This window comes from Peromyscus californicus, unplaced genomic scaffold, assembly GCF_007827085.1.
Source record: "Peromyscus californicus insignis strain IS unplaced genomic scaffold, ASM782708v3 Scaffold_7__1_contigs__length_154581171, whole genome shotgun sequence".
Lineage (NCBI taxonomy): Eukaryota > Metazoa > Chordata > Mammalia > Rodentia > Cricetidae > Peromyscus > Peromyscus californicus.
The window spans coordinates 78621200-78647779 of NW_026294595.1; the positions used below are offsets into that span (position 1 = coordinate 78621200).

The following is a 26580-nucleotide window of genomic DNA, read 5'->3' on the forward strand; positions in this document are numbered from 1 at the left end:
AGCCAAGAAGAGACGGCCTAGCCATCCATGAAATACGTGGAGGAGACTGAAATGAGCCAGATGTGGTACCACACACCAGTAATCCTAGCACTTGAGAGGAAGAGGAAGGAGGGTTGAACGTTTCTAGGCCAGCCTGGGATTCTTAAGCTGGAACCTGTCTCAAAAGGAAACTGAGGGCTGAGGAGACGGCTCAGCTGTGAAGGCATCTGCCATGCTGGCATGAGGACCGGAGTTCAGATCCTCAAAACTCATGGAAATGCCAGGTGAGCATGGCAGCCTTGGAAGGCAGAGATAAGGGATCCCACAACCAACTGGTCAGCAAGATCTGATTCTTCCCCCATAGCAGCTGAGATGTTGCCACCTCCAGGAAGCCTTCCTTAACCACCACGCTGAGTACTTTGGCTCAGAGCTTGTTTGCTGCCTGTGGGGACTCTACTGCAGGCCTCTGGGTACCATGCTGACTTAACAGGGATACTGTCTGCACTTCTTCACTAGGATGCATGCTCCTGAGGGCAAAGGACCTGCCTTCTTTACCTTTCTGTCTGTTCCCAGAACACAACTGTATCTGCCAGGGCAGATGATCACCAACAATTTTGAGTACATGAATGAACAAATGTAAAATAAATGACCCGATTGTGATGCATAGAACATGATTATTTATGAATAAAAATTGTTGTGGTCCTAAAAAAATAACAGAATAGTGTGGCTTTGGGCTCTTCCTCCCAATGGTGTTAATCTCATGACCTTTGAAAGTATTGAAGTCATTCATAAAAAACATTCCTACTTACTAAACACTGCATGTTAGACCTTTCACTATGTGCTTAGCTATTCAACCTCTTTCAGTCCTCAAGAATCTGATAACTCAGGAGCTATTCTTAGGCTTCCTGTACTGATGAACTGATTGAGGTTCAGAAAGATGAAGGAACCACTTCAGAGTTGGAACAGCTAGTAAGTGGCCAGGCTGGGCTCAGAACCCTTACCTCTGCGATTCATGCTTCTAAATTCTCAGGGAGTTTAGTGATCAAACTGCTCTGGAAGTGGAAGCAAGGCTGCCTGCAGCAGGTGTGTTTTCTAAGCAGGACTCCAGTGTACGACATCTCTGACGAACACGTTCATGTTCTATTAATAACTGCCTTGGCCGTCTGCCCCGGACCTTGGGATAATTGCCCTTTCTCACTCCCCAAGCAGTGAATGACTTGTACTTGTTCTCAGTGCTCAGCACCTTTCACCCTTCTCTTCCTCACTCACCCCCTCTTAGGTCTGGCAGCATCACTCCCCTCCCAGGGTGCAGGACTGACTTTCTGCAAGGGTGTGGGACGTCTGTCTGTCTGCCTGCCTGCAGACCGTGTAGGGCCGTGGCCAGGGTCCTTTGCCCCAGTTGCAGGCCTGGCTGTATGGTGTGAGCATTGTTCCAGATCTTGTGTTCAGATCCCAGTGCCCTGCAACTTGCACAGGCCACAGAGGAGGGCCAGCCACTGTATGGCTGTGAAAGACACACCAGTTCAGGGTCACAGTAGGCCAGGTAGGAAACAAGCTCTGAGCCAAAGTACTCAGGTGTGGTAGTTAAGGAGGGCTTCCTGGAGGTGGCAGCATCTCAGCAGCAGGCAGAGGCTAAGGATGAGGCATACAGGTGAATCTCCCTTCCAGCTGAGTGACATGCAGTTGACTTCCCTTGATGCTCTCCCACAGAGGGGAGGCACATGCTTCCCTTTGACTGCTTCTCCCCTATGCAAACCTGCAATGGTTGTGCTGATATTGCGTTTGTCTAACAACACCTTGAATAACAGGGGAAACATCTAAAATTCTGCTATGCAAAAAGAACCATCTATAATGTGAAATGACTTCCATTCTAGACTCTTTACAGCCAACTATGAAAGTGGGGGGGGGGGGGGGGTCGCTGCTGGTTTCACCTTTTTCCTGAGAAAGAAATCATCTTTGCCTTCAGTCCAAATTTTCACATAGAGTGAGATGCGCCCCCATCATTCTGTTCATGTAAATGTGTCATCGGTGCATATATCAAGTAGTCCTATTTCAAGAAGCTAAGAAAAAGAATCCTTCTACCCAGAATTGCTGAAATTAGCAAGGTGGAAAAAGGAGTTGAAACCTGTATTCTCAAGGAATATGAAAAGCAGGTTGATTTCTTAGCCACTAAAGAATAACGCCTCCATGAAAGTAGGGACACAATATGTGTTATGAACTATTATTTCTCCAGTGTCCAGCAAGTGTCAGCAATATAACAATAGGACCCAGAGAGATGACTCCATGCTGAAGAGCACTTGCAGAGGACCTGGGTTTAGTTCTCAGCACCCAGGGGATCAAATACCTTCTTCAGGCCTCCAGGGGTACCTGTACTCAAATGCACATACCCACACATACTTATAATTAAAATTTTTTTAATTTTTTTTTTTTTTTTTTTTTTTTTTTTTTTTTTTTTTTTTTTTGGTTTTTCGAGACAGGGTTTCTCTGTGTAGCTTTGCGCCTTTCCTGGAACTCGCTTTGGAGACCAGGCTGGCCTCGAACTCACAGAGATCCGCCTGGCTCTGCCTCCCGAGTGCTGGGATTAAAGGCGTGCGCCACCACCGCCCGGCAAATTTTTTTAATTTTAAATATGGTAACAACATAAAAATTTGTTCTGCATGTAAATTCTTATTTAAGTATGTCTTTGAACAGTCCTGATTGTAAACACTTTATTGTTATAAAATCTTAAGGAATCACTGAGCATTAGTGTCACACACCTTTAATCCCAGCACTCAGGAGGCAAAGGCAGGTGGATTTCTGAGTTCGAGGCCAGACTGGTCTACAGAGCAAGTTCCAGAACAGCCAGGCCTACACTGAGAAAACCTGTCTTGAAAAACAAAACAGAAAAATTCTTAAGGAATCAACTTTGAATTTCTTGTTACAAATGATATACATAGATATCCAGTTCTACAGTTCAGACAGATTCCATTTTCATCCTGTTGTACAAAAATCATTGGTCAACATAAGAATAATATATAATGCACACTCCTTATTAATATGTTAATATATTCCTATAACTATTTTAACAAATGTGTGGTTGTCCAAAATTTGTTAGACAATATTTCAAGCACTTGGCTTACCACATTTGGGTTGTTTTGGTTTGGTTTGGTGTTAGACAGGCTCTCACTTGGTATCCCTGGCTGGCTTAGAACTCACTATGTAGACCTCAAACTCAGAGATTCCCGTGTGTGCCTTTTGATTTTTGTTGGCTTATTTTTTGTTTTGAGATAATAAGTTGCCCCCACTGACCTGGACTCATTATGAAACAGAGGCTAGCCCAAAACCCCCATCCTTCTGCCTCTGCCACCGAAGCGCAGAGATGACAGGTGTGTGCACCACACCCAGCTTCCTGCGTGTGACTTTTGAATGTGTTGTTTACAAAAGTAGCTCACAGAAATTAGTGTGCTTTCCTTCTGTGGGTCAAGAATACAGTGTGGTAAAGTACCACGGTCATGGGGTGGGTGTTCCTTTTTAAGAGGAGGTCATTCTAAGCCTCGTGCTTCCGGGGTCACTCAGGTTCTTGCTGTGTTACTCAGTCCCTTGGAGCGAGGCCACCTAGAGTCTCTTGAAAAGCATTCAGAGTAACACAGAACCTTTTCCACAGAAGCAGCTCAGTAATGCTCGGGTTGGTTTTCTGCCCCCAGCTACCATGCTGTGATTCTTGCTGGTTTTCCCACAGTTCACCTGTCAGTTTAATTTTCTGAATCGGTCTACATGCTTAGGCAACTTCCTCTTACTCTCATGCAGAGAAGCCAGCATCAGTGAAGTGGTTGTATTTGAACTGACTTTGTGCTTTAGACAACTTGAGCAGCATGCCCCGGTCTCTGCTGTCTGGTTTCCTCATGAGTACCCAGTGTGTCGTCTGGGACCAAAAGGATGTCTACTGGAATGGATGAAGTGTCAGAATGCTCCCGAGGACTCTGAGTCACAAGCACTGTTTGGGGGTGGGGGGCAGTCTCATGTTCTGTTAGCCCTTTCCACCTCTCCAGACCCTTGTCCTGTCTAGGACTTCCCTGAGAAGCTGAGGGAGAAAGGATCAGCCACATCACCAGTTTGACAGGAGAGAATAGACTGTCAGGGCCTCCAGCCCCAGCCGGGGGAGGCTGGCTTTTGACGACCCCCTTTCTCAGGAGAACAGGGGTGGGGGTGGCTAATACCTCTGCGTCTTACTTCCCCAGCCTTTGATCTTGCTCCTAGGCCGCTTGGGCTGTTGCAACTGTAAGTTCTTATTTATAGCTTAGTGCTGGGCTCCTGCCCCACCAAAAAAAACACCTCACAGGAAGGTAATTTAGCTAGAGCGAGGTATTAACCAGAAGGTGATTATTATTTGGTTTTAATTTCCTGCCCTTAAAAGAGAAATTGGGGAGGAATGAAGTGGCTTGGTGGGTAAGAACACTTGCCTCCAAGCCTCACAGCGTGCACAGCCTGGAGCTTCATCCCTGAAGGAGAGAACCCACAAGTTGTCCTCTGACCTCTGTGTGCACACGTGTGTGTGGGGGGCGGGGGGGGGCTTCAGTCCCACCCCATCCCCCCACACTTATTCATACACACACAAAAATAAATAAATGTAATACAATTTTTAAAAAGGATATGAGCTATGCCTGGTGGCATGAGCCCATAATTCCAGCTCCTTTGGAGGCTGAAGCAGGAGAATCACAAGTTCAAGGCCAGCCTAGGCAAGTTAGTGAGACCCTCTCCCAAAAAGTAAGATGAGCGCCAGGGACATAGGTCAGTGGTCGAGCACTTGCCTGTCGTTTAGGTGGTTCAGTCTCCAGGACTGAGGAGGAGAAGAATGGGAGTATGGGAGAGCTGGGGAAATCGCTGTGCTGATAGGAGAGTGTGACCCCAGTCCTGTGCACCTCCCCTTGGAGTCTGAACCTCAGTCCCGTCCGAGAGACAGTGTGGCTGCTGCTACGTTCCCACCCCACTCTGCCGTTTTCTAACAAGGCAAATGACCCAGCCCATGTAAACCCATGTCCCCCGGAAGAATGGGCACTGCAGTAGCAGCTACTGGTAGATCTCTGTGAGGGCTTGAAGGCTTGTTTGCCCACTTCTGGCATAGAGTATAGAACAAGCACAAGCCTGCCTCCATGTTGTTCACTTAGGGTCAGCTTTTGGGTCTCAGACTCGTTTTAGACATCCTGTTCCATGTGTGTGCGCACACAAACACTTCTCTTTCCTTGTCTCAGAATTTTGTCCTCATTTGAACTCCTGGTTGTCACAGATCTCCATGTGATAGATTGGCCCAGGAATTAGCTGTGCATTTGGTTACTCGATGAGTCAGTTTCACATGAATGATTGACAGTTTACCAGGCATACTCAATCCACACTTCAGCTCACCCTTCTGGTTTTGTTCCTATTCCCTCTGCCTCAGCACCCATGCCCTCGCATCTGAGCTTAGACTGTCAGGATAAATACCATTCGAATAAGGCTTTTTTTAGGATCCACTGTCTTGTGCCCCATTTGAATCCTTTGAAGAATATCCCTGCCTTTGCTTCTTAATAATTTGTCCTAAGATGACTAATACACAACAACAGGGTGTTAAATGCTTTCTCTATAAAATTTCATCTCCAGCTGAACATGATGGCATGAGCCTATAATCCCAGCACTGGGACAGAGATGCAGGAGTTCAAAGTCATCTTCAACCACATAGGGAGTTTGCAGCCAGCCTCGAGTACATGAGAACCTGTCTCAAAAAACCCCATCCACTCCTTACCCCACCCCCACCACAATGCCAAAACCAAAGCAGAGGCTGGAAACACTTTTTTTTTTTTTTCTGGTTTTTCGAGACAGGGTTTCTCTGTGTAGCTTTGCGCCTTTCCTGGAACTCACTTGGTAGTCCAGGCTGGCCTCGAACTCACAGAGATCCGCCTGGCTCTGCCTCCCGAGTGCTGGGATTAAAGGCGTGCGCCACCACCGCCCGGCTTGGAAACACTTTTTAAGGGAGGAGGGGAGTGGGACCGTGCAGGCTGTTGGAGACCATTTCGTGGGGCAGTACAGATTGTGTTTTCGGAAGCTTATAGACAGAACTCACCCAACTCCCAGCTCCTCCTGTCCCCTCACAAGAGCAGGATGTGGGGTAGGTGGTGGTCCCTGCTGTCTGGGTACATGCGTGAGGGTCCCTGAACTGAGGAGGGAAAGGGTGCTGCAGTCACAGGCCTACAAGAGGCTTACTCTGTGGAAGTCACTGGCAAGGCTAGGGAGAATGCTGGTAGTGGGTTGTTGAGTCTGAAGGGCAGTTATGTTACAGCCTGGCTGGCTTTGGGATGAAGTATCAGAAAAATCTGAACTACATTCAGCTGCACACAAAAAAGACATTTTTACATTAATATCGTCAGGACAGGAGGTGGAGGGATATTTATACACACGTGCCCATGCACACACACAAGTGCTGTTATGCCTGTGAAATGAACAGAGGAATCAGCAATCACCCGTTCTGTTTATTGCTGCTGCTGACCACTTAGCAGTTAAATACGGACTTGAGGGTCCACTCAAGTGCTAGAGGACTTGAGGTGTCTTCCGATCGGTCCTGCATTTCAGAGAAGCAGTGGAAGCCATCTTCTTTTCATTTGAACTAAAATTCTGGTTTGTCCGCATGGTGTGCTGCTCTTGAGCTCCTGGTATGGCATGTGCCTGGGAGATACTGCGCCTCTGCAAGCAGAAACCAGGGTTAATTCCTGGGTGTCGCCCACTTGTGAGAAGGCGGGTTCCCAGGCTTCAGGGTGGAGTTTCCCACCTACCTCAGCACCACCCTCTCTGGGCACTAGAGAGGAATCACCTGGGAAGAAAATGGGTTGTCCCCACGCCTCCCTATGACCTGGAGTCAGCTGAGAGAACAGCCCTGGAACATAGCCTAGAGAAGTAACAGACTGATGTGCTGGGCTGCCCGACTGCTGACGGCCTGGGGGACATGCTGCGAGCTTTGCCACTTTACTAGCAGAATTACTACTCACCCCTGTGTTTCAGAGGAGGAAGGAAAGATACCATCTAGTCTTCCCTGGACAAAGGCACTCGGATTTCTTCATACGTGCAGCGAGGAGGCGTGGGAGAGTTACAGACTGAGAACAGGGAGGCAGGGTGAGGAGCAGCGGTAGTGGCCAGTTTTGAAATATGGAGGTGGTAAAAGCACTAAGGTCTGGTGGCCAGTTGGTGGCATGGGAAGCGGAGAGAATGGAGAAGGGTGACTCAGATGTCTCTTGTTCAGCAACTGAGTGCATGCAGTACTGCAGAGAAGGAAGGGTGCAGGAGGAACAGGAGGCTGCAGCCTTAGGAAACCAGGTGTTCCCAGAGTCAAGGATCGGGCAGCCATGAGAAAACCTGACTGGTAGAAGAGCATGGCTCTGTGTGGGCTTATGAGCTCTGTGATGGCAAGAGAGGAAGCAGAGCCAGGCAGAGCCCTGGGAGCTTGGGCCATCCACCTGGCCTGCAGGGCCAAGTTCAGTCCAAAGAGAGGCCCTGACTTAGATGGAACGTGTGGAAGAGCTTGAGAACTGATATTCAAGGTTGTTCTCTGAGTGCTACACACATGCTGTGCACATATCCCCCACAAACACACACACACACACACACACACACACACACACACACACACACACACACACGGTGGGCGGGGAGAGAATGAAATGTCAAACCCACAGAGACCCTAAATCAGCAGTTCTCAACCTGTGGGTCGTGACCCTTTCACAGGGTTCACCTAAGAGCATCAGAAAACACAATTATTTACACTATGATTCATAACAGCAGCAAAATTATGAAGTAGCAACAAAAATAATTTTGTGGCCCGATAGTGGGGGTGCACACCTTTAAACCCAGCACTCAGGAGGCAGAGTCAGGCAGATCTCTGTAAGTTTGAGCCCAGCCTGGTCTACAGAGTGAGTTCCAGGACAGCCAGGGCCGCTACACAGAGAAACCCTGTCTTGAACGCCCCCCCCCAAATAATAATAATAAGGAATTATATTAAAGTGTCACAGCATTAGGAAGGTTGAGAACCACTGCTATAAATGGAGAAGGTGACAAAAATTAAAATACTATTTCATTTCAGCAGCTAAGAATCTCTTCCGTGATGAGTTTCAAGTTCTAGTAGCCCCGTTTTCAGTTTCTGGTGACCTCTCTAACCATTGTCCTGCCTGCATTTTTCCACCTGTAAGAAGGGTGAGCACAGCGCCTCATGGGGTCTGAGGGACTAAGTGAGCTAATGTGTGTGAGCTGCTCTCACAGTGCCTGACACAGAGAACTCAGTAAGTCAGCGGTGATAGGAGCTAGAGAGATGGCTCCGTGGGTCGGAGTCCTTGCTATACCAGCATGAGGACCTGTGTTTGAAACCTTAGAACCTTACTAAACTGGATGTGGCTGCAAATGTACCTGTCGCCCAAGAGGGTCCCTGGGACTCTGGTTACCAGAGTAACTCCAGGTTGGGTGAGAAACCATGTCTCAGGGGAATAATGTAGAGAGTGATAGAACAGGGCACTTGGATGGCTTCCTCTGACCCCCCCCTCTGACCCCTGAGTGTGCAAGGACACTCAGGCCTGTGTCCTTGTACAAGTGTACATGCACCACATATACCCTGCACATGCGTTCTCCGTACACACAAAAACATTTTCACGTCAGCTTTAATCCTGACTGCATTGTTTTCCCTGCTAGAAGAATAAGTTATAAAATAGATAGGAAACAGTCTTTAAAAGCTGTGATTCTGATTAATAACAGGTTCATAATTATTTTTACCACAGCATTAAGTAAAAGCCCCTTGGATGGCTGACAAATGACAAAATAGGAAATTACTAATGGCGTTGCCTGCTCCTGTCACCAGATCTAGTGACATACCAGTTCTCCCTGGGAATCCTTTGACAAGTCAGCTGAATTTCCTATGCCCTTGCCTTAAGCACCGCAAATGGGATCCACATGTCCCGAGTGTTGTTTCTGTCAATGAAGAGGGAGAAAGGAGGAGGTGCTGGACTGCACCAGGGCTGCCACAGGAACCCCACCCCCATCCCGGCTGTTGGGGCTGTGGCTCACACTTGAATGGCTTTCTCTTCTTTTGTTTAACTCATTTTAATGCCCAGAGCCAACTCTTCCTAGAGTGTTTGACTCAGCTGTTAGAATTTCTGCTTTAGGGAATAGGAGTTTAAGAGTGACCCAGCCACATGATCTTTCTCCTCCTGTGGAAATAAATATTTAAGGGAGTGCTTTGGTTCAGGCCTTGTGGAGGCAATACTAGCTGTGATGGGGGTAAGGGGAGGCCAAGAGGGGCTAGCCTCAGCCACCCTGGTACCAAGGAGGATGAATAAACAGAACTGTCACTGCACCTGCAGGATGATCCAGAGAGACACAGCCAGGGAGGGTCCAGGCCAGAGGAAGACTGCCCGTGTGCCTTTGTCCCACAAGAGAGAAATGTCCCGGGGGGGGGGGGGGTTGTTGGAGAGAGGACGGAGGGGGGACATGCATGAGAGAAAGGACCTAGCATTACACAGCTGTGTTCTCACACACATGAGCCACTGAACGGGCAGCATGAGCCTTGGTGGTGTGTTCACTGAATTCTGGACACCTAGGGGGTCAAGTGTACACATTCTGGGACCATCCACCTGGATCTGAACCCTACCTGCGAACGTTAGTTAGTTAGTTAGTTAGTTAGTTAGTTAGTTAGTTAGTTAGTTATGTTCTCCCACCGTTGTCTCTAGGTAGCCTGCCCAAGATCACATGGCTAGTCACATATCAGTATAGTGTTTATGAGCTGCAGAGGCCTAGCCTAACCGCTCCCTGCTGCTGCATATCCTTGTCACATCCCTGCGTGCCAGAGGGGACTCGAACTCAGTCTTGCCCACATTCCAAGGACTCTCTAGTTTTCTCAAGAAATTTTAGATTTCACCCCCAAAGTGACAGGTTAGATTTCTAAGTTTTGTTCTGTTTTTTATTTTTTTAAGCAATACATAAGCAAATACTAGGCAGAAGTTTAAACAGTCCATCCGAGAAGCAGTGGCTCCCAGGATTTGGGAATTCCTGCCCTAGGCTCTGAGTGCAGGGAGCATCTCCGTGCTACAGGTTCTACATTTCTGGTGCATGCTAAGAAGCCACACAGTGAGCTGGAGAGATTTACAAGCTGGCATCCCCTGGGATGGATTCTGAATCTCTCTTCCCTGTTGTTGAAGTGCTAATGAGAAACACTAATTGGACTTGGCCAGGGGCTGGGACAGTCCCCTTCACACAGTAGGGAGGGCAGTATCCCTCTCCGGTGGGTGGTGGTGACTCCTGGCCTCCTGGGCTTAAAGGAGAAATGTGCTGAGCAGAAAAGTGAGAGCACGCTGCAGGCAGCTGGCCTTTGAAGGAACGGGACTGTGATCATCAGAACTGACCACGCCTAAGTGCAAAGCCAGGTTTTTATGCCATCCCAGAACCTGAAAGGAGCACTCTGGCCCAATCAAGCTTGTTTTAAATATTCAATGAAGGGCCCCTGAGCCTATAGCCTAGTTCCTTGGAAATTCCAAATTCTAGCTCCGTATGAGTAAAACCCCAGCAGAAGAGGTCCACTCCTCTCTCCTGACCCCTGGGGCACTAGGCAGAGGAAAGACCCACATTCCCAAGGCTGGCGGGGGTGTGTGTGGGGGGGAGGCTTGTCCTCTGACTCTGTTCTGTCAGGACAGAGGAGTGGGACACAGTAGCTGTGGTATGGTCTGCAGAGTTTCCCTTTGCTCTAGGTGTGACCTCTGCATCTTCTTTCCCCCACAGGTGTCCTCTCCCTGCCTGCCTACTTCAGCCCCTACAACAGTGGCTCCCTGGGCCACGATGAGCGAGCTGATGCCTATGCTCAGCTGGAGCTGCGGACACTGGAGCAGTCTCTCCTGGCCACATGTGTGGGCAGCATCTCCGAGCTGAGTAAGTGTGGGGCCTGAGGGAGCGAGTTCAAAAGGACTCAGTGACTGGGTTCTGGCTAAGTCAGATAGGCCTCCTGAAGCCCCTGCGTCCTTCCTCCAAGTCTCATCTGTGGCTTCCGTTTTATTCAAAGCACTAGCCAACACTTGAAACTTAGATATTTACCCACAAATAATGGAGTTTTCCATTCCAACTAGAGTTTAGTGTCACAAGGACGGGGCTTCTTCACTTTTACCTACTGCTTTCCCCAGTGCACAGAACTTTCCCCAACACAGCTCCTGGTGGTGTGTGTGTGAGGACATGAGTGAGAATCCACATTCAATTAGAAGGGGTGAGGTCTGTCCCACCCAGTTTGGCTCCTGAAACTCTCCTGGGCTTGGTCTCGCCTGGCCTGGCCTGGCCTGGCCACTCCTTAGGACACTGAGAAAAGACATCTCCAAAGTATCTTCTGAGAGACAGCAGAACAGGCTGTGTCACACGCCACATGGCCCGGTCCCTCCCTCTGAAACCTACTCTGCAGGGGAGGGGACAAAGGTGGAGGCAGATATTTTAATTTTTGTTTCAGAGACTAAAGACCTTAATGAGGCTAGTGATACTTGGCACTGAGAGCTATGGACTTTCACCCTAGACTTTCCATGCATTAACTCTCTGTGCCCAGCAAGGACCAGCCTGCCTGCTAAGTTAGGAAGATTCATTTTTATAATAAGTCTAGCCGCATGGAGAGCTCTGGCCCTTAGGTTTTTCTCTGTCCCTCTGAAGCCACGAAAATTTTAAAGAGAAGGAATGAGCAGAAAGCAAAGCAGTTCTTTTAAGGGGGGCCAGATGTTTGAGGGCTTGTTTTGAAGACAGTGCTATGTTCCAGACTCTCGCCTGCTGTTTTTATTTGATGGCTCATAATGAGGGTTGGACCGACCAGCGTGAAACCTAGCACCCCTAATCAAGTCTTTCATGGTTAGTAAGGGGTGAGGGCTTGTTTTCCCATGCCTGGTGGGTGTTTCTGGGCATGAGACCAAGGTTTCACTGAGCTTGGGATCAGTTGATTCTCAAGTACAATACAGGGATGTTCCAAAAGCACCAAGCGTCCGTCCACCTGTGCAAGAGCCCGGCCCAGCTACCTCAAGGCTTCATGGACAAGCTGTGCCAAGGGACCACAGATATCTCTGCACTCAATTACACATGGAAACTGAGCAAAATACACTAAAAATGGGTATCTAGAAAAATAAAATAAGACATGTAAAATGAAAGCCGGATTTTTAAAATTTATTCTTAGATAAACACAAAATTACATCAAATTGCTATGGATGTCTTCCCCCCCCCCCTTCTTTCTTTTCTTCTTTCCTGAGACAAGGTCTCATGTAGCCCAGGCTGGCTTCAAACTCTGGTATAGCTGATGAACTTGAACTTCTGATCCTTCTACCTCTGTCTCCTACATGGGATTATAGGCATGTACTATCATGCCTAGGTTTATTCCATACTGAAGAGCAAACCCCAAGTTTTATGCATGCTAGATAGGCACTTTATCAAATGAGCTACATCCCCAGGCCCTATGGGTGGGTATCTTTTTAAAAATTCACTCCCCATTTCTAGAGTTAACCTGTGAGCTATTAACAGGTTTATAGCCAGTACCAGTGAGTGGCCTGTCCTAGCTCACAGGCCATACTTGGTGTGGTATGGGTGCAACAGTCCAGAGCTGCTGGGGGAGGTGAGGCCCCAGCTACAGGCCTCGCTAACCTCCATCCTAGTTTGTAGCTGCGACCCACCCTTGAACTCAAGGGAGCTTAGTTCCTCTTTTTCTACATTGGAAATAAATACCCCCTCCCAAGGTGGGTCTAAAGATTGGATGAGATTTTTGCCTATGTTTTTTGTCTATCATAAAGCTTAAAAAATAGAAAATGGCAGGAGTTAAAAGTCACCCAGGGAGAGGCTCCAAGGCGAGCTGTGGCTTTGGCCATTGCTGGGTTGTGGAACAGCCTAAGTTTTCCCACAAGTCCTGTCTGAGTTGTCTGCAGGCGTCTGTCCCTCGGCCTTGGAGAAAAGCTGCCTTCGGCAAGGATTTAAATTGAGGAAGCCGGCTACCTCTCCTTCTTCATGATTTTTCTAAACCTCTGAGTCCCTGTGTCCTGTGTTCCCTTAAAGGAAACCCTAGAGGTAGCTTCCCTTGCTGCCTTGAGTCTCTTGCCTGTGTTCTGGCTGGAAATGCGCTGCCAAAGGGTGCTCCACCAATAACAATAAAACGACGATAAAAATAATTAATGCTAATGACTTTTCCCTTGTCCAGCCTTTGGAATGGTATTTCAGCACAACATCTCGTTGATGCTATCTCAGATCTCTCTTCCTCGTCATCCTGTGTTTCACCAACTGTTAGGACATTTAGACCTAGAGAAAAAGGAGCCCGGTTTCGGCTTTCCGCCACCAACTTAGCTGGTACCGGCTGCTGGAGGCGCAGCCTGCTGCTGCTTTTGATGCTGGTTTCTGCCACCCAGGAGCCCCAAGGCAGGGCTGGCATCTGGCATTGCAGTACCAGATTCCTCCGCTCTTGGGAAATATGGGGCTGTGTGTGTGTGTGTGTGTGTGTGTGTGTGTGTGTGTGTGTGTGTGTGTAAGCAGTGGTTCTGTGAGGACCTCAGGAGGCTCAGGAAAGATGGAGAAATGGTCATAACAGGATGTCGGTGATGCTGCTCTTATCCTCAACTTTAATAAATGGGTACTTAATTCCAAAAAGGTTAAGTGCTTCCCATGTATTATTCCTTTGACTCCTCAAAACTGATTATGTGCTAGCACCTCCATTTCACAGATGAGGAAGCTGAGGCTCTGATCATTACTTAGGATACACAGACTAGAAGAGGGTGACCTTCAGTCTGAGGCCACAAGCATTGGACTCTGGAGTATGGGCTCCAATCAGGTTTCTTGGTGATGATTTTTAAACCTGACTGAATTGTTACAATCACCAAAGGATTTTCACAAATTAAAGGTGCCAAATCCTGCCCTGGACCAAGGCAGTCCACAGTCCTGTTGTCACCAGCCCTTTTGGCCCTGGGATTGACCAGAGTCTCCAGGCAGCTAACTGTAATTTGAGGAATGAAATGAATCAGGAGGTATTCTTTGTGTCTTTTGCGCCCACCTTGGTTGGGGATAGTACATGGAGGACTCTTTTTGGGTGGGGTGTTCCAATTCTGTTCATTTATCCCTGCTTGAATCTGGTCACCATCACTGTGGCTGTACTGGGAGAATTTGGCAGCCAGTATGCCTAAGTCAAGCCTTACCTGTTGTAGTATTTGAAAGCGAAATTCATGCACAAGACGACTTCTTCAGTTGCTCATCAGGCATTTCTGAACACCTTGTTTATGGGAGACCCTGCAGTGCTCTGGGAACACAGAGAAATGCAGAACCAGAGACCTGTAAGCTGAGTGATGGAGGTTGACCAGATACAGTAAAGCACTGGTTCTGCTGACTTAAAGTTACTTTATAAGCCCAGTTAGAACCTGATTGTCGCTGCTACTCTAGAGTTAGCTGGGTTCCTAAGGCTTCCTGTGGAAAGGGCCATCTGTGAGAGACTACTCTGAGTTCAGGGAGGCTGACCCACAGGAGAGACCCCCTGAGTTCTCAGGTCTGGAGAAGACAAAGGCGCCACTTGTCCCAGAACAGAGGTGCCTGCAGGTGCTTGGGGTTGTTTCAGACTGTCCTTTCTCAGCATTGTGGCCTCGCACAATGATGGGACATTTCCTGTCAGGGGCTGGTGGGATGTTGAAAAGACTAAGACAGAAACACAACACAGGATATGGGGACCTATGACCCCACAGATTCCAGTAAGGCAGGGTACAGCCCATAGCACAGTCAAGTTCATGGGTTTTGGAATCAGCTAGTTGACACAGCCCACAAACTCTACTACAGGTTCCCTGTGACCAGAACACATGGGATTAGGAGATGTTCAGCAGGTAAGTCTCAGTGCCTTCATTTAAACGTGGCCATATACTTGATCCTTAGCACTGTAAGGACTGAGTTGACTTTCTAAGGAATTGCATCCTCTGTGCGTAGTTGAGTGTTCAATGGATGACGGGAGTCGTTATCATCCAGAGTCCCAGGGTTTTGCACATGACGGCATAGAGAAGACTCCACAGAGCCTGTGCTTGGCTGGTTCCCATGGTCAGAGAACTGAGCGGAGGCCCCTGGGGCGGTGGAGAGAGTGGAGATGTTGAAAAGGAAACCACATTAGCATACGTTCTGGAGCAGACAGCCCTGCCAAGAGTTCGTAATTCAGCTGTTAAGGCAAGACTGGAAACGAAAGGGAAACCAAACTGCTGTTGTGCATCTAGGTGACAGCCGCCGCCTCAGCCTGTTGACTCTGGGGTAAACAGTAATTATACTATGTGAAGGGAGCTGCTACCCTAAGAGAATGTGGCTGGGCACTCAGACTGTCCTTTTCCTCCCTCCCTGTCCAGGTGACCTGGTCTCTCGAGCCATGCACCACATGCAGGGGCGCCACCCCCTGTGCCCAGGCACCAGCCCTGCTCGCCAGGCCCGCCAGCCACCACAGCCCATCACATGGTCCCCTGATGCTCTTCACACACTCTACTACTTCCTGAGGTGTCCACAGATGGAGTCCATGGAGAACCCCAACCTGGACCCCCCAAGAATGACCCTGAACAATGAACGGTAGGTATCACTCTTGCCTAAGCACCAGGTAGGAAATGCTCGCAAATGCACAAGGACCTACTGACCAGGCAAGAAGCCTGGTGCTGGCCAACACGTGTGAGCGGTGGCCTGTGTGCTCAGACAGATGAAAGCCCATGTATAATGTGATCCTTCTTTCCCCAGGGCAGATGCATTATGGGATCATTGAGGCTAGGAAGTGGGCTTTAGCCTCAATGAGGAGTTGGTTAGCATAGCATACACTAGCTAGGCTCTGTGAAACTCAGTTTCCTCTACAAAATGAGACATCCTTGCTGATCTAGAAAGGTAGCAGTAGGGCTGAGTGAGCAGGCACTTTGCAAAAAAACCGGGAGGACAATGGTATCTGGTCCTCTGTCAGTGATAGCCGTCACCTCTTTTGATGACAGTGCCACTGTTATAAGGGATCTTGGCCATGTTTGGCCCAGCTGCTTATTCCTTAGGGGCCATGGCAGGTTTTGTTGTCTCTAGGGTCCCAGCCCTTTCTAAGCTGAACACATCTACAGGTTGTGGACTTCCAAGGGTGACCCAATGAGGGCTTGAGTGGGGAATGCCTGAGTTGCCATGTAAACCTGAGGACAGGACTCGAGTTGTAGGTTCTCAGAAGCCTACTTTTTTGAAACTTTCTGTCTAAAGAATTTCTTTTTAAAACAATGCACCAGAACTGGAGAGATGGCTTGGGGGTTAAGAGTACTGGTTGCTCTTCCAGGGGATCTGGGTTTGATTCCCACCCACATAACAACTCACAACCATCCATAACTCCAGTCTCGGGGATCTGATGGCTTCTTCTGACCTCTGCCAGCACCAGGCATGCGTGTGGCATACGTACACATACATGTAGGCAAAGAACTTAAGATAATAAAAAAAAGTCTAAAAATTTTAATAAATAAATCTTTTAAAAAGTATGCCCCAAATAATCTAGGCATGATGGTGCATATGTTTAATCCCAGCACTCAGGAGACAAAGGCAAGTGGATCTCTGTGAGTTCAAGGCCATTCACCTGGTATACATAGTAAGTTCTAGGACAGCCATGACTATAGAGAGACCTGCTGTCCCCTAAAACAAAACAAATGTGTGTGTGTGTGTGTGTGTATAGTTTATATATTACATATTTATATATGTATGTATATTTGGAATATATACTTACATATATATACACACATATATATTCCAGTTTACTATATATGCTGCATATACCTTCTCTGTGGGCTTGAAGTTGTGTTCTCCTACGTGGGAAAAACCCTCACTTGGCTTTGGAAATCCTGCTTGTACTTACTGCTACCCAGGAGAGCCCAGTACAGGGGAAGGGCCCAGTACAGGGGAAGGGCCCCAAGGGCTTCCCCCACGCCAGCTGCCTCCTCTGTTGTCTTCAGGTGGCATCAGCCTGCTCCACAGCAAGGGCCCTTCTCCAGGGCCCCCGCAGTCACACAGCACACACACTAAAATGTATTTCCATACTCTGGTTGGTTACACACAGCTTCTAGGAAGCATTAGTATGATTAGTATGCCTTGGACACAGAGCAATGTTTGGAGCAGAGCACGCAGTGCTGTGGACCAGGTGGCCTGGGTACAAGTAACAACACGGACATTCATGAACCTCGAGACCTTTGTGCAAGGTTCTAAACTTCACATTGCTTCATTTCCTCAGCTGTAAACAGAGGAATGGTAGAGAAGACTGTGAAAAGATTCGGGGAAGGCAGCCCATGCTCAGTGAGCATTTACTACGTATTAGACACAATCCTGAGCACTTTATGGGTGTGTGTTCATATCTTTTACATCTACCAGGAAGGAGGTACTCATTTTATACATGAGTACATGGAGGCACAGAGAGACTCAATAACTACTCAGGGCCACAGAGACTGAGCTCATAACCACTGCACCACAGAGCCTGTAACTGGAAGAAACGTAAAATGATAGCGGCCTGGCACAGACACAGGAGTAAAGATAGCCGTCAATGCTGCTATCATTGTTACTATTACTGATACTGTTATGATGTCAGCAGCATTTTATTTCTCTGGAAGACTGAGGGAGGCCCATCTGGGCCTGACCGAAAACCCGAGGCATTCTGAAAGTCAGGCCCATGCAGTGGAAGGCGGAGCCAGATCTCAGGCCCTGCGCCCCAGCTGTTTCTATTTTGTGGAGAAAGTGTTGTGGTTGCAAAAGTTGGCCGGGAAGGAACAAGGGCTAGGCAAACCGCAGTAGAGAGAAAAGAGGAGGAGACTTCCTTGCTGTTTGGTAAGGTTCTCAGAGGCAAAGCCAGCCTGGGGAAGGTGAACTAGGCCTGTTGCCCTGGGCTGGGCTGGGCTGGGCTGCTAGGCCCTCCGGCTGCGCCCCCACCCTAACCCCAGCATTTTTGTGGCAGCAGCATCTGGCTTTGCCCCTAGGGGTATGCAGTGTCTCCCCACACCCCCATGCTCCTAACAGGAGCGTCAGACTTCTCTATGGCAGGAGTCCATTATCGCATGTGGTGGTAGCCACTGAGTTTGAATCGTAGTGTGCACACGTGTGTGTGTTTAGATACCAATTATCTAGAAACCACACTCTGCAGCACAAGTCTACTGGTCATGAAGGTATTTTTCCATGAATCATTTCAGACAAGTATTAGATTGGTAGGAAATTGGAACCACCACTGTGGGGCCAGTGAAATCTAAAACGTTCAAATCTTAATACTGACAAGCAGATACCCAGAAGATACCCAGATAAGCAGCCTCTGTGTGGCCTGGTCCCCCTCTGCTAATGCGGGTCCTGCTGTGCTTCAGACTTTCTTGGACAGGACGCACCCTAGAGGTCTTGGAGAGCTGGGGTGTGCCTCATAGCCCCACAGAGCTCTACTAACCCAACATTCCCACCAGTGCTCAGGAGACTTCGCCCTCCTGTGGTAACTAGAGTTCATCAGGGTTCTAGCGCTTTGCTTTTGTGAATCCTCCCCTGACTCTACCTGTTCCCTTCTGTGAGGGACTTCCTTCTGCCTCACTCAGAAGCATACAACCCAAACTGAACAGAGACTGTGATTCTAGGTGTGGCCGTGAATGTCCCCTGAAGGCCTTCTGTGGGGACTGATGACTGTCTGGGTCTCTTTGGGATTAAGTGACCCCATTCACGACCTTATACCTAAGGGGGGTTCATTTTGGTGGTCTGGGTTCGGTGGTATGGCTATTAAACTCTTCCATAGTTTTGTTCATAAAAAAATATACCATGATTCCTTCTAGTGAGAGCCTTGAGTGACCACAGCCCTGCAGATAAAGGGCAGCAACATGCTGATTGTCCCTTTTGTGTGGAGCACAATGTGGCATTCCCTGCTAAGCCTGTACTGTTCAGTGGGGCTGCTGTATCTCTCTGCAAGGCAACCTTCCCCCAGACCTGGGTGCTCTGTGCTTGGGAAGGGAGTCCCACAAACAGTAGGAACTTAGGGTGGCAATCAGGGCAGGGTACCACTGAAAGGAGTGAGAAGGCATTCTCATGCTGGGAATCAGGCAGCATCCTGATGTACATGCTCTAGGGCAGAGAGAGGCCTGAGTTCCATCCACTTAGCCTGCCTGACGGGGGGTGGGGGTTGGGAAACAACTCTACACTGGGTGGAACACACACACACGCACACACGCACGCACGCACGCACGCACGCATGCACGCATGCACGCACACAGTGAGATGCGATCTTCCTTTTAAGGAACATTTCTAGCTATTTCTGTTCCTTATGTCCGTAGTTTATCACGAGGGTGATGTATCAGACATGGGCCTGAGCAGTGAATGGCTAGATGAGAATTCAAACTCCATTTCTGAGCCCCAGGCTTGGCTTTTCACAGTGCTGGATATAATAGCTCTTCTCCCTGGCCCTAAAGCTCTGACATCACGAGTGGGCCCCAACTTTCAGGTCTACCTCCTCCAGGCCTCTCTAGCCTCGCCTGCCTGCCTCTCCTCTACCAGGACCCCACTTGTTACCCTTGAGAGCTTTTCCACCCCTGTGCCCTCCCAGGATGCCTTGCTCGCTGGCAGCTCTGTCACAGCACCAGCCAGACATAAGGCAGGGCCTAGAACACAGGATTAGTCACAGCTGCTGCCCTGCGGGGTGTGTCACTGCTGAGATTAAGCTTAGAAAGTGAAAGAAGCTCCTGTCAGGGCTCCAGGAGTGGGCCTCCCTCCCCCGAGGCCTGGAGGAGGATGGGCAACCATCTGGCCCAGTGTGGTCCTTGATGGTGGGAGTGCCTGGAGGCAGAGGGTTGGCCAGCTGGAGTGGCAGCCCAGACTGTAACTGTCCTGAGGAATGAGGAGAAGGATGACTGTATAGACATTCAGGGGAGGCAAGGGAGTGGGTCTCTTGCCAGCACATTGCTGGAAGATGTCATCAGGCATAAAGAATGGAAGGAGACACAGAGCTACAGAGTCAGAGGGGTCAGACTGGGGTGGGATGACCAGTCCTGTGCATCAGATCCCAGGACCCTGAAAAAGCAAGGCCAGGGAGAAAGGAGTTCGGTTATAGTGAGCGACTTCCAGTCCATTTGCTCAAGCCTTGGGCTCTGGCTCCAGATCCTTTGCTCCTTCCCCCAACTCCACACGGTGCCTCTTTGTAGAAGTAGATACCCTCCAGAGGGTTGGAGCCTGCCAGTGTCTCAGACCCTAAACCAGGAGTGTCTGAACTGGGATGGAACCTTGCAAGGCCTGGTGTCATCGAGTCTTTATTCAGCTGCTCTAGCGCTATCCAAATAAACTTGGGTTCAGAGACAGACTTTTTGAGCTCACTCATGCTGCGTTTCAGAACCTTCAGCCATCAAACAGTGTGAGAGGAAGCTCAGTCTTGTGCAGTGTGTTAGGCTGGCCCTCTGGCTCAGAGCCTGCCTCACTTCAAATCCCCCAACCAGATGGCCTCATGCCTGTCACTTCAGCTTTGTGCCTCATTGCTGCCTAGCATAGAAACAGTAGTGGCAACCTCAGGATGCTCTAGGATTAATGTGTGTGTGTGTGTGTGTGTGTGTGTGTGTGTGTGTGTGTGTGTGTGTGTGTGTGTATAAAGCACCTAGAACAGTGTCTGGTATGCAGTGTGTCTGATGTCTTCATTATCACATTCAGGAGAGTCTAAAGCTAAAATTGTTGAAGGGTGGCAGAAGATTGGACCGGGGACTTTACCTAGGCCTCAAAAGACAACCACAGAAAATTCAGGTAGGTGGGCGGCATGGCTTGGGCAACAAAAGTCACAGAGCTTCTGGTATTTCCAGGTACATATATCATGACAGAAATGAATTCACACTTTACAAACGTAAAGCTTAGGTAGATCTCCACTCCCACCCTTCCAGTCATTACCAATTGCTGTTGGGCAAATGCTTCAATGTCAGGCTGTGGGTCAGTAGTTTGCCATTGGAGAGCACATGCTCAGAGGTGTCTTCTGAGAGTCTGGGTCAGCCCTTCTTCCTCTGGTTCTATGAGACTGTTCCTGGTAAAATGGAACTTCAAGCCTGCTTCTTTAGGTGGCTCCCCAAATTCTGGGGACATGACCTTTACACCAGTGAGCCCCACAGTGAGGACAGTCATCTATTCCCTTTGTTCTGTTCCAGATGCAGAAGGGTGATATTCAGACAAACCCTCTAAATACATTCGAAGCACCCACCGATTGACGTTCAGAGTGTTGAGTCTAAGTGGCTCGTTAATCTTTTGCTCAGCTTGCGAAAGTGTTTTCTTACCAAATAATAGAGATGATGGCGATGGTAGCTTCATGCTCCTGACTTGTGATTCCCTTAAATAGCACTTCAAGAAGATTTGCAATGTTAAGCTCTTTTCTTCCTGACTCTCCCCGCTTCTTGTGCATTAAATTTCCATCTGTTTACCCAAAATGGAAGTAAATGAAATAATAGCTATTGAGTGAATTAAGTATTGCTTCCATGTTCCCCCATTTGGCATTTCCAGTAACCTCCAAAAGGACTGGTGTATAGTCTTCAGAGCACACAGAGAGCTGTCTCTCCCACCCAAGCCGTGCCTTGTCACCTCTCCCTCTTCTCTGTTTGAAACGACCTTGTTTAGGTGTTAATCTACCTGTCTGGCCCTTTCTCACTCCTTGAAAATGTAAGCACTATGGGTCTTCCTTGTTTCTTAGGTGTCCTTAGCACATAGAACAGTCCTTGAAACACAGCAGGCAGTTAAATATTGTCTTCACTTAGCAAAATAGTCAGTAGCACCTCATGGTAGAGGTCTGGGAAGTTAGGGCGAAGGGGCTTCTGCTTTACCATGTACCGGTGACCTGACCGCAAGCAGGTGATTTAATACCCCACACCCACCTTTCCCTTACTTGAAACCGAAATGACCTGACCTGCTTCCAACAGAGTTTGTAGGGATCAAATCAGAATAAGCTCCCCATGTGTGGCAGTTGCTAAAATCTGTACAAGTGTTATTATCATAAACTTATGGAAGGACCAAAATAGCTAAATCATATTTAATTCAGATAAACCCAAAACGTTGGTGAGCTTAAAAGTCCAAGTATATGTTTTCTCTCCTTTGTTTGTATACCTTGCTTTTCAGTCCCTGTCTTTACTTTCTTGTAACTACCAACAGTAGGAAAGAACCTGATGAGGGACAAAGAAGATGAGGTAGACCAGATGTCCCAAAGGACTTAGGTGAGAATTATTTGGAACTAAAGTGTCTGTGTGTTTTAGAGTTTTAGATGTATTACAAACTGCAACCCAAGGATTCAAAGTACTCTACAGCCTAGATTTTCTCTAACCAAGCAAACTGTCAGTTACTTTCTAAGAGTCATGGTGTATTATGTTCCTGGACTCCTGCTTGCTAAGGTTGGACTGCTGTGGTACCTGTGTGTAACCTGCTGCCACTGCATACCTAGGAGCAGTGTGGCCTTATTTGATTATTGTTGTTTTTGTGAGAAGCAAGAATTCAGCTTAGCGGAACATGTTACTCCAGCCTCTCCTTCCCTCTTCTTACCCACACTCCAGAGGGATAGTGAGTCGGCAGTCAGTTCTAATGGCGGCCCAGGACACATCCTGTCTTGAGAACATTAAGGGGTTTTGTGTGGAGTCTCGGCATCAAGACCAAGCCTGACAGTCCCTGAAGCACTTTACACAGCCTCCTAACAGTCCCTTGCCCGTAGCTCTTGGAGGAAGTTCTTCTTGTTCCCATTTACAGATAAGCAGACTGAGGTCCTGAGAAGGAGCCAGACATCCATGCCCAAGGTCTCAGTTAGGAAGAGCGGAGCTCCGGCCAGGAATTCTGATTATGATAAACCAGTGACTCCTCACTGTGGATGGTGGTAAATCCATTGCCCTCCCAGGACTGAGATGGCAAGACTCCGGCCTCTCCATCAGCTCCTCCCCCACCCACTGTGACATGGGTGGCTGGCTCTCAACTGCTTCCCATCAGACTTGAGTTTGCTAGCTCTGGGTGGCCAGCCTGAATGTGGGCATCTGCCAACATCCGAGAAGGAGCGAGCCAGGGATTTGGGGCAGACAAAGCAAGTGGCAGTGCCAGATAATGGAGTACGGGGACAGGACAGGATCCTGGCCAGGCCTCTGACAAGTGCCCCTGCGGGCTGCCCGTTGCCTGGGACTTCCTGTCCCATTGTTGGAACTGCCAGTCTTCAAAAACTGAAGACTGGGAACTGCCCAGCTCAGGGTTCATTCATTTCGAGGGTTTTTGTTTTTGTTTTTCTTTTTTAACATAAGCAGCAACAATCCCTTTTGTCTGTAGTATGGCTGGGTTTCCGAGAGTGCCTCCATGTGGGGAAATCCCAGCTCTCAAGGGAACTGATCCTGCTTTCTTGAGGTGCTTCCAAGGCCAAGCTAGAGATGGTTCAGACCCTGGGGATGAGAGCAAGCTCGGAGTTTTGGCAGATCAGAAGCCAGAGCGGGCCGGTTTCTGGCCTGCCCTCACTCGCCTGCCAGGCATCTCCTTAGATTTATTCCTTCCCACACAACCCGGACCGGCAGCCTCTCAGCTGGCTGTGGCTTGCCCTGCCGCCTCCCTTTCCCCTCTTTACTATATGCAGTTTTGGAATGGGGTTTTTAGTCCTTCTTGAACCTGGGGTGCATCCTTTGAGACTCTGGTATCTGGCCTCCAGTTTGAGGCCAAGTTCAGAGCTTGTTGAGACTGCAAGTACAAAGCTGGAGTCTGGACGGACTGGGGATGTGGCCCATGGGGGTAAGCCTTTACATCTCCTACCTCTCTGCCAGCTAACAGGTTCAGTGTGTCCTGTGTGGAACTGGGCATCATGAAAGACCGACCCCAGCACACTTAGGTTTTCTGCAGCCAGTCCAGTTATGGTTGGCTGCTCTGTGACCTGAACCGTGTGCTTTGGCTTCCACACTGGTGACAAACATACCTAGCGAGCAGCTGAGGGGTCAGAGGCAATATGCAAATGGCCTTGGGCTTGCTTGGCATAAGTTGGTGCCCAGATCCTAGCAATATAGCGTGTGGTTCAGAAGCCCATGCCAGAGTGTTCACAGGGCTGCAGTTGGGCTGTAGGTGTAGAAAGGAGCTAGGAGCTTGCCTTTTATCGTCATTCTCTGGCTGTGTTGGAACACAGGCCACCATCCACAAGACCCCATCCCTATCCATAGGGCCACTAGTTACCCATCAGGAATTCTTCCCTACACATGTTCATCTCTGTCTCCCTCAAGTTCAACATGTTCCTAGAAGCTCTCTATGTGACACTCTTAACTGGGTCACCTTTCTGCTCCAGACTGCAGGTGATGGGGTAAGCAGATGTGTACGATTTCACTCAGCTACATTTGAAGAGAAATATTCATTTCAAGGGTCTAGCCCAGAGACTCCACCATGCTCCTCTGCCCAGCAGGTAGATGTCTATGGGATAAATGAAGTTGTCTTCAGGAACCCTGATGAGGCTCCTTGCTGGCAGAGGCCAGGGAGTGGTGGTGAGTGCCCACAAGAGAAAAGAGTGCCTGCTCTGGTCAGAAGTCCTTGCCTATCCGGTTTTTAGGTGGTAAAAGAACGTGTGGTCTTTAGTCAGCTGTCGCATGCAAGTGTGGAAAAAGGAAGTGGGTCTCTGGCGTGTGGCAGCCATGGGCTCTGTAGGTGAGGTATGACCTGTTGTCCAAGAGGAGTTGAAAGAGGCTTGTTGTCACAGTGTTACAACCCAGTGTGTGGGAAGCAGCGATACCCTGACCTGCTGGACCAGTTGCCACCCTCCAGGCAGCAATGCTGAAAAGTGCTAGCCTGAGACTGGGTCTGATGGCCTCGACTTCGAAGGCTTAAGGCCCTCCCTGCTGCATGGAAGTATGGTAGCCTGCATACAGTTCCCATTGGTATCTAGACCTCCTCACCCACACAAGATGCCAGCAGGAGTCAAGACCAGCTGCCAAGGGTGCATGCATGCCAGCTCCACCACACCTCTCCCTTTCTCTGTCTTATCCCAAAGTGCTCTAGTTGCCTTCCTAGAACCGCCTTAGCCTCAGTCTTTCAGGCTCTAGGAAGTTATTCCTGGTTAGGAAGTTCTCATGGCACATGGCCATCTTTTTATCTGGGGATTAGTTGTTTCTTATCCAAAAAGAATGTGCTAATATTCAAGTTACCTGAAGCCTTAAGGAACAAAAGGCAAGGCAGTCCCTCTTTACCTTCAGGAGCAGCTCGGGAGTGAATGGACCCCTAAGAACATGATCCAAAGACTAAATAAGAAATATGCCCTGACTTTGTTATGAACTCAGTAGATGGTCCCTAATGGAGCTTCTGTGCTGAACGGTGGCAGGGGCTAACAGTGAGCCTTTGGGAAAGTTGTACTCTAGAGGGAAAAGCCCACAAACCCCCACGCCAATAAAAGACTACAGGCCTGGTAAGTACTGTATGTCACAGGGCATGTTGCGGAAGGGGAGAGTGGAGACGAGCCAAGCTGGTGGGCGGGAGGAGACACCCTTGCAAAACAGGCAACATGGGCCAGGCAGAGGGACCTCTGTGGCAGAGATTCTCTAGCCAAGTGCCCTAACATTGTGAGGATGAAGGACCGCTGTACACTTGGCCGTCTCTGTGTTGGTAACAGCACTTCCCTGCTCTCTCAAAAGTGGTCCAGATTGGGAGACATATTACAGATGCCTCTCATTGTGAGGTGGGTCACATCTTGGTAGAACCATCATTAGTTAAAAATATCCCAAGTCAAAAATGCATTGATCTGGGTACTGTTTCATTTTTGGTTTTATTTTCTGTTCTTGAGATAGTCTCATCTTGAACTTACTCTGTAGCCCAAGCTGGCCATCAAGTCATGATTCTCCTACCTCTGCCTTCCAACTGCTGGAATTACAGATGTGTGCTACCATGACCAGACCCCTAAAAGCTGATCTTAAATATAAATACTGCATAATAAATGTCTGTTGAATACTGAACTGATAGTGAAAAACACGATGGTTGTATGGGTTTGTGTTTGCCTTATCCCAAAGTTCAAAATATCCTTAGCTAAAGCATCCTAAATCAGCCAGACGTGGTAGCACATACCACTGCCTGGGGAAGTAGAGGCAGGAGTGGTGTTGAAGGCCTGCTTAGTCTGCACAGTCAGCTCCAGGTTAACCTAGACTGCATGGTGACTCCTGGTCAAAGGGGGTGGGTGAAGCGGGGGCGCAGGATGGCGTAGTAGGTAGAGAGAGGCCTTGCATTCAAGTGTGATGGCCTAAGTTAGATCCCTCAGACCCACATGAGAGAACTGACTCCCATAAGCTCTAGTACACACACACACACACACACACACACACACACACACACACATACACACAAACGAATAATTTTTTTTAATTAAAGCAAAATGAAGACACTAAACAGGGCTAAAGGACAAATCTGTGTGGTAGTGAAATCTATTCTGAAGAGGACCTTGGATGGGTGTGAACCAGGAAGTCTGCCACTGCTAAGTGAATGACATAGGGTCCTCGGTTTGCCCATTTGTAAGAAGGCACACTAATAGTAACAATACCCACTTCATAAAGTAGTTGTGAGGATTAATCGATAGATGTAGGGGACTTTTTAAAAATGCCAGTGGCTTCCTACCTGTTCTGTAAACATTATTTGTTAGTGATTTTCTGTTCATTCCCATGTCCCAAT

The 26580-nt window shown here is 48.6% G+C and overlaps 1 protein-coding gene across 1 annotated transcript in view; it reads left to right on the forward strand.

The window, feature by feature from the left end:
* Positions 1-26580, forward strand: part of Abtb2 (ankyrin repeat and BTB domain containing 2) — a 165000-nt gene that overhangs the window by 111930 nt on the left and 26490 nt on the right. Inside the window, exons 2-3 of the mRNA XM_052725672.1 lie at positions 10738-10884; positions 15321-15534. Coding sequence (XP_052581632.1) covers positions 10738-10884; positions 15321-15534 — 361 coding nt within the window. The remainder of the gene's footprint in view (positions 1-10737; positions 10885-15320; positions 15535-26580) is intronic.